The sequence below is a fragment of the Melospiza melodia genome, chromosome 6 (genome assembly GCF_035770615.1).
Source record: "Melospiza melodia melodia isolate bMelMel2 chromosome 6, bMelMel2.pri, whole genome shotgun sequence".
Classification (NCBI taxonomy): domain Eukaryota; kingdom Metazoa; phylum Chordata; class Aves; order Passeriformes; family Passerellidae; genus Melospiza; species Melospiza melodia.
The window spans coordinates 51589795-51606674 of NC_086199.1; the positions used below are offsets into that span (position 1 = coordinate 51589795).

At 41.1% G+C, this 16880-nt stretch overlaps 1 protein-coding gene across 9 annotated transcripts in view; it reads left to right on the forward strand.

The window, feature by feature from the left end:
- BMAL1 (basic helix-loop-helix ARNT like 1) overlaps window positions 1-16880 on the forward strand; it is a 50773-nt gene that overhangs the window by 16278 nt on the left and 17615 nt on the right. For 5 of the 9 annotated variants that reach the window (XM_063158130.1, XM_063158127.1, XM_063158134.1 and 2 more), the window contains exons 2-8: window positions 8199-8322; window positions 8995-9142; window positions 11911-11931; window positions 12817-12855; window positions 13203-13244; window positions 14687-14844; window positions 16594-16673. In XM_063158130.1, coding sequence (XP_063014200.1) covers window positions 9003-9142; window positions 11911-11931; window positions 12817-12855; window positions 13203-13244; window positions 14687-14844; window positions 16594-16673 — 480 coding nt within the window. In that variant the 5' untranslated portion in view covers window positions 8199-8322; window positions 8995-9002. Of the gene's footprint in view, window positions 1-7198; window positions 7304-8198; window positions 8323-8994; window positions 9143-11910; window positions 11932-12816; window positions 12856-13202; window positions 13245-14686; window positions 14845-16593; window positions 16674-16880 lie in introns of those variants that run through there. The other 4 variants (XM_063158135.1, XM_063158136.1, XM_063158133.1 and 1 more) reach the window with 3 other exon arrangements.

Here is a 16880-nt window from a genome sequence, read left to right on the forward strand (position 1 = left end):
AAGAAGTGAGTAGTGGTTTAATCTATTCAATGAAAAATAACTAACTTCCCATAATGCATAAGCTTTAAAAGCCAAGCGAGGAAATATTACTTGGGTAGTATTATTCATGGCTTGAATATATTGTCTGGTTTGGATGCCTACAGTGCTGCAGTAAGAGGAGGGAAGGAAATGAGGACCTGACAAAAGCCCAGAAGGACTTGGTGGCTGGAAGCTGGAGTAACTAATGGAGTACTAGGATGGTGCTGTGCCAGTGAGAAGATGGCTTTAGTTAAAGCTTGTGCTCACTGGAAGTGTTACAGTCAAGAGATCCTGTTGAAGTACAAGCAGTAGTTCTGAGCTTGAGGAAGAAGCTCTGGAAGGGTTTCCATGGTGTGCCAAGTCACTGATCACAGGGTAAAATTCTACTTTTGACACAAATGAGGAAGTGTTTGCCTAGGCTGCTGATTCATTTTAAAAACACATTTCTTTGAACTTCCGAGAATTTTGCCTTCCTGCCACTGAAAGACAACTTTTGACATTATGAACTACAGGAAGAATATTTGCTGGGCTTTGAGGATCCACGAGCTTCACTGAGCTGCAATAAGGAAATTAAATTTGCCCAGATCATATCACATCATAATAATACTTACAGTGTACAGCTGGGCTCTATTCATCATCTTTAGATGAGAAGATGTGCATTTAAACAATATGAAACTTACTTGTTCTCTTTGGCTAATTAAAGTCTTTAAGACCTGTGTCTAAAACATCTGTCTGCTGTAAACTGGTGTTCATATTTAGGAGCTGGATGAAATGTTGAAACAAAAAAGCTGCATCTTTTGGACTGCAAGTGTAAAAAGGAGCCAGCTGTGAGTTACAGAGGCACTGATTGTAAATTCCCTCTGTTTGTGTAACATGGGGAGTGAGTTAAGTAGCTTACCTACTTGTTATCTTGTATGCTGCTCCTGCTCCAGAAATGTCAGTCCAGGTTGTGTGCAGTCCTCTTACAGAGAAATTTCTAATCTTCTAAAACTTTTGGCTTTGAAGTCAAATCTACAGTGAATCTTCTGTTGTTGACAGCTCAGAAGTAATGTGTACAACTTGGGAGACTTCACAGAACCACTGCCTCCTCAGCTGAGAAGGTTTTTGTTGTTTTGTGGGCTTGGGTGTGTGTTTCTGATCAAAGCATGCTGGAAGTACATGAGCTATTAAAGAAATCAACTTTGGTTAGGTTTTTCCTTGAAGCCCATTAATGCTGGGTAATTGATTTACCCACATGGTAGGATGGATTTTCCTGTCGTTCACACACCCTGCTCTGCCTGCCACCCTCTCCAAATCCCTTGGCTGGCTTAGGGTTAGTGAGCAAGGGCTGCATCCTGTGCTTGTGAAACAGCAGGTCCCTCACACATTAGAGGCTGGACCTGGCTTGGAAACTCAGGACTTCAGCTAAGCTTAATTGCAGTAATTGAGGGGGTAGATTTAGTTTGTTGTGCCTCAGTCTGTTTCTTTTAACTCTGTCATTACTAAAAGAACAATTGATTTTGATGTCACATGAGCAGATTGAAATAACTGGCCCAAAGGACTTAAAGTTTCTGTTATCTTTTGATTTTAAATCTTCTCATTCTCCCCAGTCTTGAAAATGCAATACCTTGTTTCTTCTCACACACACAAAATCTTCTGAAAGACTGGAATAAATAAATACTAAATATCACATCCTAACACAGATTTTTGTGAACTTATGTACCAACATTTAACAGTAGTGGAACCAATTTTTAATGTTACTTTGTAACATTAAAATTCTGGGGTGCTGTGCTGAAAAGCATTTTTGAAGCATTGTTTTAAAGTATATTGGCTTGGGTGTCTTGGATTGAAATAATTAAAACCTTTCTGACATTGGGCTCAGTCCTTTTTCTACTAGAAGCTGGATTTCTTAGGATGAGTGATTTTTATTCTGTTTTATGGAATAATGGCTGTATCACTTTCCAGTGAAATCAATCTGGATGTTTTCGAGCAGCAGGACCTGTTGAAATTCTAAGACATCCAGAGGTGTGTGCTGACTGAGAGTGGATCTTTCATTGACAGATAGACCTGGGTGTAATTCTCAGTGTAACTTGTTTTACTCTGTTGGAGATCAGCTGTTAGCTTACAGGTGTTGTGTGGCAGCTACACTTTTCTGCTGAAACCTCCTTAGTGTATCCCTGCTGGTATTTGAGGTGAAATATGAACATGTGCTCCTAGAATATCTGTGGTGATCTCAGTGTGTCTGTGAAATGTCACGAGGCACCCAGTGACACCCAGGGTGTGCAGAGCTCTGGGGCACAATTCAGTGGAGACCCCTGCAGTGCTGGGGCTGAGCTCAGGAATTCCTGCAGCACTCCCAGCCCTGCCCTGTGTCTGCTGATGTGAGCAACAGTACTTCTTGGTTCAGTGGCCTCTAGAGAGGCAACAGTTTGCTTCATGTGTAGAGGTTTCATAAATCCCTTCAAGCCTGCCCTTCCAAGAAAGGCAGGTCCCTTTCTGCTCTCTCTGTGGAAGCAGTTTCTTGGAACCTGAGGAGTGCCTGTGCTGGCAGATGGATTATTGAAGCAGGCCAAATTCCTTTGGTAGCAGCAGCGTGTTAGTGCTGATTTCCAAGAGTGTGCATCACCACCTTTTCACAAGGGCTTGATTAGGTCCCTTGTGATGTTTCTTTTTGATGGCTGCCCAGAATGAAATATGCAAAGAGGGCAGCATAAGCTCACTTCAAAGAATAAGAGCTCAAAGAGTCAAATCTTGGCTGAGGAGAAGCTTACACTAGATCAAGCTTTCAGTAATGGTTGCAAACTGGCAAGCTTTGTTGGAACCCTCTTGCAGCTGGGATTCAGTGGATAGGTAGAGATAGCAGACACTGCTGAGATGTGAGGGGAGATGGAATCTCCAGTGAGGGTCAGCTGGATAATCAGGATGCTGGTTCTGATGGAACCTCCAGTGGTTGAGGTCAGCTGGATAATCAGGATGCTGATGGTGTCTCTGATGGTGTCTCCAGTGAGGGTCAGTGGATAATCAGGATGCTGGTTTTGATGGTGTCTCCAGTGGCTGTTGTGTAGAATTTTAAGCTAGACCTTGAGCTCTGGCACTACAGGTATATCCCAGTCCCCTGTTAAGGAGGGAAATACTACATGAACAATACCAATACTTAGCACAGCTGGTATAAACAGGTTTGATTCATGGAGGTGACATGGGTTGGCTTTGGTTTTGATCCATTTTTCCTTTTCTGCTTTGAAGGTGATCCATACTTCTATCCACAAGGCCTTCCCATGTGACCACACCACCCTGAAACACATATTTGTCTGCTTCACTGAGGAAAGAGCATGAGCTAGGATTTTTGGAGGTTTTTAAATTCTATTGGGTTCTCTTTCCAGAACCAGCCTGTTTTCCTTTTCTTCCATGCTGTCTGAAATTTTGTACATAGAGCTGCAGACAAATGCAAGCCTGGGAGGGGTGTCTGAGACACCACATGAGTGTGCTACCACGCAGGGGGATCTCTACAGACCAGAGAAAAGAGTCACCAAAAATCTTAGAAAGAACCTTAGCAAGTTAACAAAGAGAAGTGCCAAGTCCTGCACCTGGAGAGAAAAAAACCCATGTCTCAGTACAGATTAGGGACTGGATAGCTGGAAAAGAGCTTGGCAGAAAAGATATTGATGGTTCATGAGGCTCCCAGGGTGCCCTTGCAGCAAAGAGGGCCAAGAGCCTCCTGGATTGTGTCAGTTGTGCTGCCAGCAGGCTGGGGAAGTGATCCTTCCCATTTACTGAGGGCTGCTGAGACACTTCTGTGTTCTGGGGCTAGTTTGGAGCTCCCCTGTGCAAGAGGAAGTTATTTTAGTTAGCACTCATTCCTGGTTTTGAGGCAATGAGGAGTCCTTTCTTAAAGTAGCTGGAAGTAAAGATTGAGGTACTTTCCCTCATAAAATAGGAACCAAGACTCCTCTTGGTCTGAGAGTCTCAGTGTTGTGGGAAGAAGATAAAATGCACTGTTGTGTGTCTCCATCAGCACTGAGAGAGCCTCAAAGGCTGTAGGGGATGGCATGATGTGACCTGTTCTGCCTTGTCTCAGACTCTGCTGATGAGCAGATGCTTTTGGTGTGGGAGTGTACCTGGACAGATTGATCTACTGAGAAACTGCACATGGAGTTTTTCTTCTGTTTATTAGAGACTTTTTCCTTTCCATGTCAAAATTACTTGTCTTGTAGCTTTGTGGCTGGCTAAAATTCATGGGCTGCTTCCCTCCAGCCTGCTGCTTTTTGCTTAGGAAGTTGGAAAAGGGGTCTCTTGGGCATCTGAGGGCTGTGCCTCTGCCCCTGTGGTGAGGGGCTGCAGGAGGCTGGAGCAGGTCTGGCTGGGTGGTCAGGCTCCAAACATGATGTCAGGAAGAGTTCCAAAACTCAGATGTGAATCACAGGCTGCCAGGGACCGATGGGTATGGGTTTCTCTGGGTCTGGACTGAAGGCATTTGAGATGGCATTTCATGTTGGGACTCAGGTGTTTATTATTTCTTATCAGTGAAACAGTCTCACTGCTGTGAGCTCAGCAGCTTTTCATTAGAAGGCACAAAATGGCCAACAATCTCTTGGTACAAGGGCTTTTAAGACTAAATTATCCAATTAAGAACTGACACCTGGATTATTTTCCCTTCTAACCCAAAAACTGATCCCAAAGAGCTGCAATGGGGACTTTTCTGCCCAAATACAAAATGCCACCCAAACCCATGGAGAAGGAAGAAGGTGAAGAACAGCCTGCCTCCACCCCAAAGCCTCCATCTTGCTTCATATTTATTTCTATATTCTAAAATCCCAAACTCTAAGTTTTTCACCCTGTGATATTACACACTTCTAACTAACTACACACCCGTAATCCCAGTGCTACCAATCAATTTTAGAAGCCTTCTCCATGGCCTCAGGTCAAATGCAGTTCTCTTGTGGGTCTGTACCTTTCAGCACACAAAGTTTAAAATTCTCAGTGTTCTAACAGAGGGGCATGCTGAGGTCTCAGTGGTGAAAGGGTGACCTCAACAAACACAGCAGGGTAAAGTCCCTTCTTTGCACCACAGAGTGTGGTGAGATGCATCTGCATGTGAGAGGAAGCCACTTTTTCTGGAAGTGCAGAGTGATTGGAAATGGTGTTAGGGTGCCATTAAAACCCAACAGTATCAATATCTTAGGAAGGTAGGAAATAGTCTCACTTGAGTATTCCTCAAGTACTGAGGGCAAAGAGAACTACCCTGCTTTACTTCAGAGATCTTCCTGTGATTCCCATGGAGTATTCCATAATAAAGGCTTGTAGTCATGATATTTTATGAAAAGTCCTTTCTTTAGGATTTTTTCTCCTGAGAAGCTGAGAGCCCTCAGGAACACAATGTGAACAATGGTTATCTGCTGCTGTGGAATGCAACAGGTGCATCTGGGATTGGTCTCATGTGGTTGTTTCTAATTAATGGCCAATCACAGTCAGCTGGCTTGGACTCTCTGACCCAGTCACAAACCTTTGTTATCATTCCTTCTTTTTCTATTCTTAGCCAGCCTTCTGATGAAATCCTTTCTTCTATTCTTTTAGTATAGCTTTAATATAATATATATCATAAAATAATAAATCAGCCTTGTGAAACATGGAGTCAGATCCTCGTCTCTTCCCTCATCCTCAGACCCCTGTGAGCATGGGCACGAAGGCTCTGATGTTACTTGCAGCATTGAGCCCATGGATGCTGGTCTGCATCTTGAGATCATCCTGGGCACCCTTGGAGCCTTCGTGCTACTGAGCTGAAATCTCCCCAGCACTGAGTGCAAGTGTGAGAGAGCCTCCAGCAGCAGCAAACTGCTGCTAGGGAAGATGAAGAACCTCTTTTTCTTTTTTGTACCAGCTTGTGCTGTGACACTTAACTGCAGCAATGGACTGCTGCTGTGAAGGGAAGTGGATGGTTTCCTTTCTGGGGCTGTTTTTGGTTCAGTCATTCCCCACAGGGACAGTGAGTATCTTTTCAATGACTTCTTCAGGAAACCACACCACGGTTTTCCTCTGTCATTGCGAAAGTGCGCTCTGAGATCCGAGGCACTTGTGATTGATGAAGTTATGAATTGCATTTCTTTCAGAACAGATCCCTGCGTGCCTGGGGCACGGCTGCCTCTTGCCTGGGGGACCAGAGCTGGTGGAAAGAGGTGCTGACTCTGGCTGGGGGCTTGGCTCATGGAGCTGACCTACTTTGGCAGTGACCTTGATTTGCTCAGAGGTGTTTGTGTACTCGTGATCAGCTTTGCTGCATGATTAAGCTGGTCACGTGCCATCTCACTTTTTTTTTAAGGGACTAACAGTAAGATTTATTTTTGCTGTCTCATTAGCCTTGTTTCAAGGGATCAGAGGAAGAGGAAATGCAAGGAAGGGGAATCCCAAGGAGTCCCAAACTACTGTGGAGACAAACTGTCATGGATACAATGACAAAATACCATTTGATTCTCCTTTGTAGGAGAATTCAGTCAGGAAGTAGACTCCATGGCATTTTTATCAAGTAGGTCCTTAGAGTACTTTGGCAACAAGTTTGGCATCAGAAATGGAAGATTTGAACTTTGCTTAAATATATGGGTAACTTTTGTGGTTCTCCTCAGAGATAATTTTTTTTAGGCATTGAACATCCAGCAGGTGGAGGCTGAAAAGACAGAAAATATTCAGTTTCCTAGAATTTTAAGAAAGCTTTGTGAAAAAAACATTTCTCTGAACTGTTCACTGTTTAGTGGGGCATGCTGATTTTTGCTCTGATCATTGAGTTGACATCTTCTTAACTTTAAAACTCATTTCAAGAGACATGCATAGTTCTTAACTCCTGTGATGCTAAAATGTAGGACTGTGATTGTTAGGACTGGGTGAGCATTTGGGACATGGTAGAGAAAGGGCTGGCTGAAAATTAAATTGAGAATTCTGCTCTTTATGTATTTTTTTTCTGCTCAAATGGTCAAGACACTTAAAATAGCTGAATGGAACTATCAAATATAGACAGGTATAAAATAGCAAAGCTGAATGGATACTTGATTTAAATTTTTTTCTATAAAACTGATATGAAATTTTTGTTTGAGATGAACGACAGTTTGGTTTTTGCATTAGTGCATGGTGACTTGTGCAGTGTTCTGGTTCTGTAGCTAAAATGCTGACTATTTGCAGGCATTCTTAAAGAGGGAGAACTGGGGTGAACTTACAAACCCTTTTTCCTCCACCCCTTTTTTCTTTGTTCATTCCAGCTCATCCCAGCCTTCTGTCTGAGGTCATCATAGGTGGTCCATGAAGTTTCCTAATGCAGTGAAGTGTGAGTTCAGCCTGCACCCTAACACAGAGAGGTGTTCAGAAACACCCTGAGTTTAGCTATAACTAATTTCTGCACATCAACTGAGACTGAAGAGAATGGGTTTGGGTCTGACCCTAGCACAGATAAATAGCCAGTGACTGGTTTTACTGGTAAATTGAGGTGCAGCAACCTCATCCACCACAACAACACCATTGAGTCTGTAGCTGTTGGGCTGTTGGGGCTAAGAGAGACAAAGCAGACAACTGGGAAAATAGCTATGGGTCTGAATGAGAGCCTTGCAAAACAAATGTGCTTATGGATTCAATGGCATTTCATTTAATTTGACTTCAATTTGTACTGATTTAGCTTTGGTCAGTTCTGGTGCCAGCTGGCCTCTTACTGTGCCTCTAGCAGTATGTCCACACATTGTCAGAAATGGAAAAGGGGTTGGGTTATTTATCTGGCAAAGGACCAGAGAGGAGTTGTTGGGTGGGATGGACAGTGAGCCCTCAGCAACAGTGATCGTCCCTTCAGTAGCTGGTGGTACCACGACAATGACTTGCCTGATCTTACAGTGCCAGGAGCAGAAATTTAGATAATTTAAGCTTGAGAAATTCTGAATTTGCTGTTCTGGCAGAGCTGAAGAAAATGATAACAAGCAACTTTTTTTGGCTAATAACTTATGTCTACATACATGCTTCAGCAGAATTGGTTACAGTGTGATCACGTTGACAGGATGTTAGGAGAGGCACATCCCAACAGCTAACCCTTTGAATGGATGGATAAAGCTTCTGCACCTTGTAAGGAAATGTGTATTTGATCCCTGAGTTGGAAAAATCTATTCCTTTTGTAAACTGTGACTACACTGATGTTTTTAAGGTGTTTTTTAAGCTTGCTGGTTTTTCCCCCCATTCAGGTTTTTGGAAGTATTTGACCAACAGAACATGAGGCATGGAAGAGTTCTAAGGTTATCAGCTGCTTTGGGCTGAGCATCATCATCTTTGCCCAAGTGGATTTAGGCTTCCAGGACAGGCCTTCAGGTAAAACCTCCTCTCTTTCACAGCTGATGCTATTTAGCATCTTTCCACAGGGTTTCTTCCAACAGTGTAATTATTTGCAGTCTAGTGGATTAAATAGTGAAGATTTGAATTACTTGCAGTCTAGAGGATTAAAATGCCAATTAGATTAATTTCTACCTTTAATTAGACTTCTGTGACCACCATTGGGTTCTAATATTTTTATTTGTGGAGTCTGCTGTGCAGAGGTGTTCATTTCTATGGAAATGTTCTGAATTCAGTGGAAATGGAGCTTTAAAAGTTGGTGAGCTCTTATATGATCTTCAAATGCAGAGACACATTAAAACAAGTGTTCCCTGTCAGAAATATTCCTGTTAGGAAGAAGCAATTGGCTGGGCAGGCAACATAAGAGTAAGCCAAGATCATTCTGACAAATCTTGAAAAACAATTGTGCTACATAATGTGTTTGGAGAATGGTCATGGTTTGTGTGCAATACTCCATAGAGCAGTAACTGGGGAAGGAGAAATTACCTGTTTTTTTTACAGCAAGAGGGAAAAATAGAAACTGATTATTGCAGTTTTTTAAGAATGCTAAGTTTGAGATAACTTTTTTGGTTAAAAATACATAAGTGTCTGCTTATATTAATGCAGTGCTTTTGGTTGGGGGGTTGTTTTTTATTTCTTCCCTAATGTTAGACAGTCCAATGGCAGACCAAAGGATGGACATATCTTCTACAATTAGTGACTTCATGTCACCAGACCCTGCTGACTTGATCTCCAGTTCCCTTAGCACTTCAGGAATGGACTGTAATAGGAAAAGAAAGGGAAGCTCAACTGATTATCAGTAAGTTGGATTTCTCTTGATTTAGCACTGCTAAAAGGAGGTGGTAACACAACAATACAGTGGGGAAGACTATAGAAATATTTATAGCAGTTTTGAAGTAACCTGTGCTTTACAACCTGCTTTAATGGTTTTAATAAAGAAGAGAGCTACTGTGCACTAAGAGCCAAGTTCATTATTTAATAATAATAATAATAAAGCTGTCATCTCAGTGCAGCTAGAATTGAGGACTACTAGATGGGGTGAAGCTGAGGAGAAAAACTTCTGGCTGGTGGGGGAATAGAATGTACTGATGAAATGTACTGTGTGAAGGTTGATTATATATTGACCATTTACATAGGAAGTACAATGTCTGACTAAAAGAAGGGGAAGATAATAAATTTATTGAAAAGTGGAAGCAAAACTAGGAATAGTTCTTTTCACCTATTTTTTGCCTATTTAGTCACTTCCTATCAGTGTGCTGCCAACCTTTACCTGATGAAGCTATTTTGGTCTCTCCTTTGAAAATGAATCAGAATAGTCTCTGGTTTGAGGTATTAGAGCTGTCTTCCTTTTAATCATCTGGTTTAATCTTGTAGTGGTTCTGAGCTGTAGAAGGAAATCCCACCACCTCTGCTGTAGAACAGTGAAGGGCACAGCAGAGTTTGCCAAACCCCCAGACCTGTAATGGGAACAGCAAGAGCAACCTACTTAGTGCAAGTGCCTGTGCAAGCCTCCTCTGCATTGTTACTTCACAAAGTGTGGCTGCAGGGGAACTTGTGAGTGGCCACATCCATTATTCATTCATTCATCCAGCCACAGAGTCCATTTTTATGTAGCTTAGCACAGATTTTATTGCTGAGGGCCTTTGGATTATTGGCAGCTCTTTTTACGAGGAGGAGCAGAATTTTTAATCCATGCTGAGCATCACAATTAAGAATTAGATTCTTTTTAGAACTTAGGCACAAAATATTTAAATACCTCTCTGAAGTGCCTTTAGTCTCCCTGAAAAGCACGTGTCCCTCTAGTCGAATTGACTACTACAAAATTGAGTGAACAGCCTCAGTCCTACCAACTTCCTCTTCTCTAGAAAGGATTTCTCCATTTTTATTCCTCTGGGTAGGAAGCATTACTCAAGTCCTCTTTTCCAGAAGACAGCTTGTTCTTGTAAGATATAATTCTGCCCTTTAGGTTTTGTGTGCATTTTTTAAAATGTGTGAAAACTGTTTCCTTGAATCCTCAGTAAAATAAGTTTACTTATTTTGTAGTCATACACTACATACCACTGCTTGTCACATAGTCATACCATAGTTCATTTTGTGTTGCAAAGTAAATGGTGGCTACTAAATATTCCTCTTGGAAAGCAGAACTTAAGGGGGGCTGCCTTGACCCCTTCTTTTATGTGTATGTATGGGCAAATGTTCAGAAATGCTGCTGTTCAACTTCTGCTACCTGTTAATGATTTTATTACATCAAGTATCCAAGTGCCCAGTTTGGTGCTTCCTGTACCAGTGAGGCCAGGGAATAAGGGAGGCAGAACCAGTGGTTTAGGGTGGTTCTTTGATCACCTCTGGAATACAAGCAAGAGGAGTCATCAGCTGCAATTTCAGCTCTCCACAACAGCTTTTCAGTTCTTTCTGCTGCAACTGCTCCAGGAGAATCCCTGCCCAGCTTACAGCTGTCAAATGCTGTGGTCCAAGGCGTCATGCACAGGACTATGAACAGTGGATTTTGCTTGGGATTCATGCTGTCCATTGAAATATTACATGATGAGAAACTAAACTACCCTGCTGCATTAATAACTTACCTTGTGCCTGTTGTAGATTTGGCTTTCTGGGGGTTTTTACATGCAAATATCCCAGAGCTAAAGGTGGTGTCACAAGGGCTGGTAAATGGTGAGCATCAGCAGTCAGTGGCTAAGACAAGAGCTCAGGTGTGCACACTGGGAGATGAAGAAAATATTTAGCATTATTATTAATATTATGTTAAAACTAATCACAAAGATAATTTATATAAGAGTGCAGTGAATAATACTGCACTAAAATGAATAATACTGCGCTAAAATGAAAGGCTGCCATGTTTGTTTTTAAGAGGGCTCGTGTCCAGTGTTGAACAGGAATAACTAGTATGTTATTGGCTGAGATGAAAAGACTTTTTCATAAGGCTTTTATAAAACATAGCCTCTTATCATGCTAAAGCTCAGTGATATTTCAGGTCACTTTACAGTCTTGAAGTGATGCCAGCAGTTAGTTTGCATGTAGAAATTCTGTTTAATTTCCTTGTGATATCATAAAGTCTGTATAAAGTTCACCTTGGGACTTTAGACTAAAGCAAAATTGTCCATCTATCCTGCTGGGCAAGAATCAAAACCTGGGAAACTTGGGATACTTTATTTTTATTTTTATGTTTTATTTCTGGCCTTAGAGTCCTCTGAAATCCCATTTATCTAACCACAAGGACAACATGCATAAAGCACAGATCTTTCCTTTCTGAAGATGAAACAATATGTCAATGATTTGCATAACATAATTTAGGTTAGTTATTTTATTAGTTTTTCACATTAAGTGTCATGAACTATGCTCTCTTTTCTTACAAAGCAGAATTATTCTTTCAGAAAGTAGATTAATTTGAACGAGCTTGTTTCTTTAGAAAGTGCTCACTGCTATTGTCCTGTTTTCATTGTGCTTTTCATTTCAAGTAGAATCTGAATTAGCTTGGGAATTTCAGCAGAAAATGTAAGACATTGTTCTTAATTTCTATATATGGTGTACTTTATTTTTCTTTCTTTTCAGACTCGATGGCTTTCCTTTTGAGTAAGTATAAATATTTTAGTCATTGGTTTCACTTGAAAAAGCTGCCCAGTGTTTTTTCCTTTCCTTTTGCTTCCATAGACCTAAAATTCACAAGTAGAAATTAAACCAGAATGAGCAGGCCTAGGAATGTCCATGTGAGCACAGTTTATGTAAATCAAAACATTCTCTTCCTAATTATTTTGTCTAAAAAAAGATGTGTAGTCATGAGCATTTAGCTTTTTCTACCAAGTGCAGCTATGAAAACTTTTATACTCCCCTCTTCTGTACACATGTGGCTACAATATTGAATGTAATGAGGAGGATTGCTTCTATTCTTCATGCCTCTCTCCTTCTTTCCTTTATGTTGAAACAGAAGCAAACCATGTACCTACACTGAAAGTTGTACTAATTTCCAGTGTGCCTGGTTATTTCACACAGACTTTTATTCTCTCCTTGCATTTGGCATCTCCAGTGGTGTGTTAATTTAGGTTATTACCATTTTCTACCCCAAAATCAACTACTATAAGGCAAACTGAGCTATAGGACATAAAGGCATAATTCTGAGACCATCTGCACAAGGTTGGGTTTTTTCCCCCTCCTGTAGTTAACTGAAAAACATTTTTGTAACAGATGTCTTTGAACTGCAGCATGTTTTACTGTCAAACACATCAAACTGTGCCATTTAGTGAGTTCTGAAGGAGACACAACTAATTTAAGAAAATGTTTTAATGTTACAAAAACCACACAGCTTCCTTAGTCCTTCCAGGTTGTTGTTTTTATACTCCTGTTTTTGTATTTGTGATTTAGAGGTGGCAGGAATACTTGATTCTGACTTTATGGTGGTTGGATAACAGTTCTGCCAGTCCTGCTGAATTTATGATGTGTTGCTTTGTTCTGTTTCTGCAGGGAAGGTATGGATACAGATAAAGATGACCAACATGGAAGGTACTGTTGATACAGTCACTGAACTCTCAGTTCCACAGTTCTGACACAGGATCCTGACTGTGGATGCCTGTTCTCAGTGTCACTGTGGTCCCAAATTATTGCTTTGTTGGGATGAAGCAATAATCTAAACAACCTTAGTTTAAACAACATGGAGCAGACAAGCTAAAACACCCCCAAGTCTGAGGTGCAATGTTACAGATACTGATCTTTGCTGTAGAAAGGTTAAGTAAACATTCAAATTCTAAAAAAAACTGATGTTAATGAGGATCAGTAGGATGTGAGATGCAGTAAAAGAGTTGGGTTGAGTGCTTTCAACACTTTAACTTTGTGATGTCATTTCTCTACAGATTGGAGTATGCAGACCAACAAGGCAGGATAAAAAATGCAAGGTAATGCTCTAAATAAATATATTTAAAATAATTGTCTCTTTCTTTTTGCCATGTATGAATTATTTGTGCATGTTTCTTCTGCAAACATCTTTTTCTAGCTTTGACCTTCCCTTATTTTTCCATATCTTTGCACTGTTGACATTTTTCATTAAGTTTGCATAGAGTGAAACAACTAATCTGGTGAGTAACTTGGTTTTAGTCACCTCATTGCTGTTGAAATTGAAGCCAGATATGTTTCTGGTAAAGTTGCATTCTTCATCATTCTTCTTTCAGACTCCATAGTGGGTTGTGAAAGTGTTAGCAGTGAATCTTAACATGGGAAAATATAAACCTGACCAACACTGGGTGTGTTTTCTGGCAAACCACAAGCTTGTGCTGCAACCTTTCCCATTGCTTATAACTGTTCTTTACTCAAAGAATTCACAACAAATATCTGAAGAGTGTCTCAAACATCTGAAGAGTGTCTGCTGTCCTTTCTGTGAGGATAACAGAGTGGCTCCCTCATCCTGAGGAGGTTGCTTTGGGCATTGCCCCTTGTATTTCACATACATTAAATATCTGAAAAGTGTCTGCTGTCCTTTCCATGAGGATAACAGAGTGGCTCCCTCACCCTGAGGAGGTTGCTTTGGCCATTGCTCCTTGTGCTTCATGTACATCAAATATCTGAAGAGTGTTTTGCAGAGATAAACAAAACTCTACAACTTTTGTGAAAGTTGTAAAGCCGGTATGTTTATCACATCACTGGACGCATGTGGAGATTGCTCTCCTTAAAAGACACGTGTACCTCTGGGAACTTCAGGTCCCTTTTTATCCCCCTCTCAGATACATATGTAAACAATTTCACAATAGGTTCATACATATTCATTTTTATGAATTTTGCATGACATTTGCCACTAGTTCTTCTTCATCAGAAAGAATTCCTAGGTCAGGTTGAGCTGCTCTCACATCAGTCTCTGTCTCTCTGTCTTCCCCCACCTTATCTCTGTCTTTCACTGAAGCAGTTTCTCTGAGCCTAGGCTTTTTGCAGCTAGACTACACAGCAAGCTACATACTTAAAGATGTGCATTCTACCTAAATCAAAATAAATTTCTACCTTGGAAAATTTCTACTCTGTCTCAAGAGTGTCTGCTGTCCTTTCCATGAGGATAACAGGGTGGCTCCCTCACCCTGAGGAGGTTGCTTTGGGCATTGCTCCTTGTGTTTCACATACATCAAATGTCTGAAGAGTGTCTGCTGTCCTTTCCATGAGGATAACAAGGTGGCTCCCTCACTCTGAGGAGGTTGCTTTGGGCATTGCCCCTTGTGTTTCACGTACATCAGACACCTGAAGAGTGTCTGCTGTCCTTTCCATGAGGATAAGGGTGGCTCCCTCACCCTGAGGAGGTTGCTTTGGGCGTTGCCCCACGTGCCTGACGTGCCCTGCTGTGTGTGTGTGTGTGCAGGGAGGCTCACAGCCAGATCGAGAAGCGGCGCAGGGATAAGATGAACAGCTTCATCGACGAGCTGGCCTCGCTGGTGCCCACGTGCAACGCCATGTCCCGCAAGCTGGACAAGCTCACCGTGCTCAGGATGGCTGTCCAGCACATGAAAACACTTCGTGGTGAGTTGCCTGGGGCTGCAGGGCCATTCCAAGTGGCATTTCCCCAAAGCCACGCTTTTCGTCTCCCTTTTTTGCCCAGAAGGAGTAACTTAATTTGTCACATTCGCATTCTCCCTTCGCCCAGGATTTTACTCCTGGGAAGCCGAGAAGCCTCAGAGAAAAGGAAAACAATAATTATCTGATTGCTTCTCCTGTGTTTTGCTCATGTGGAATGTGTTTGGAGATTGTTTACCACAGGTGATTGTTTCATTGGATTCTGCTGTGAGTTGTTTTGACTCTGGCCAATGAGTGCTGAGCTGTGTTGGGGCTCTGGAAAGTTATTTCTATATTCTTAATATAGTAAATTTTAGTATTCTTTAATATAATATAGTATCACAAAATAATAAATTAGCCTTCTGAGAACATGGAGTCAGATTCATCATTCCTCCCTGCCACAAGGGTCCCCACAAATACAATATTGAATCATTTTGGGAGGATTCCTCCCTTCTCTTAGCATCTGATGCTCAGTGTTCATTCACAGCTTACTAGTTCATGGTCCAGTAAATACCCTGACGTGGCTGGGGGAACCTGGGCATGAGAAAAGAATAATTTTCCATCCATTGCTCACTACTGCCAGATTCCACAGCACCAAGGGAGCTGGGGCAGGTGGGGAGAGGGAGCAAAGAGTTTAAGGGCAGTGCACAGTTGATTCTGGTGAAGTGCTAAGCAGGCAATGTACCAGGTTGTTGGATAGAGAGGTTAGATTTTAGGTATGATGTTCCCACAGGACTTGTAAGGTTTTGTGTTTGTACCTTTAGCTCTGTGTGAAAAAATAGAGAGTACTTTGAAAAATTAATTTTGGTCTTTTTGACCAGTTTCTGTTGCAAGCACTTGAAGGGAACACACAGGTTTGGAAGAGTTGAGGTTGTGAGAAATCGCTGTGTGTTCCTAAAGCTTCACATGACTGAATCAGTACAATTGGTGCTGATGTTAAAAGCTTTAAGCCTTCAAGAAATGCATTAGTGAGAAGAAAAAAGGGATGCAGCTAGTGGTAAAAAAGATCCTGGTGATTGTTGTATTTCTAGGAGAGCTGGTGCCTTCAGTCATATCTAGCCTCACAGTTATTGGAAGGCTTAACTTTCCTGCCACTGTCATTTGATGAGGTTAATACTTTATAACACTTCAGTGGTTACTAATTTGACTCTCCTCTGCCTTTATGAGGAGAACAGAGTGAGAAGAATTACTCCTTAATAAATAGCTGCCTCGTTTGTTGCCAGTTTTGGGGTTTTGGCATTGTAAAGTGATGTCATTGTAATGCCGGGTTTTATCTTTGGCTTGGAATGAGAGAATTGATTTGTAAATTCCTGTCATGATTTGTTTACATAACCTTGTCATGTTTTACTGAGTTATAAGGAGAATAAATAGTTTGAATATTTTTATTCTATGGTATCTTATTGTTATAATTTCTAATTCTGAGACCAGGCCATAAATCAAGGACAGCCTTTGGGTTCAAAAATATGTCAAGGAATACTTTTATATTTCAGAGGCATTTAATTTGCATTTCTAATGCAGTACTTCTGTCTTAGCAAAAAAAGCTTCATCCTTTTTTAAGTTAATACCAACAGAGCTCATGTTGATAGTAAAACCGAAAAAAAATTCATTTTAAAGAACTCCTGCAATGAACAGCAGCCTAAGAAGGAGCCAAAGAAAGATTGCTCATTTAAGTGTGTAATATTGGTGATGTGGGAATTGTTTGTTTGTTTTCTTTAGGTGCTACAAACCCATATACAGAAGCAAACTACAAGCCTGCTTTTCTATCAGATGATGAATTAAAACACCTTATTCTCAGGGTATGTTCCAACTTTTAATTAAGAGATATTAATATCTGTGACTGTAGCTCTCCCAAAGCCCACCACCAGTATTTTTCTGCCTTGTCTGTCAGCTTAAAAATGTTTTGATTATGGAGGATAATTAAGAAATCTGGAGCCTACTTCACAGAGTCAGTGAGTTTAATGATGACTAGCATTTCTTAATTTAAGCAGAAAGGTTGAAGAGGG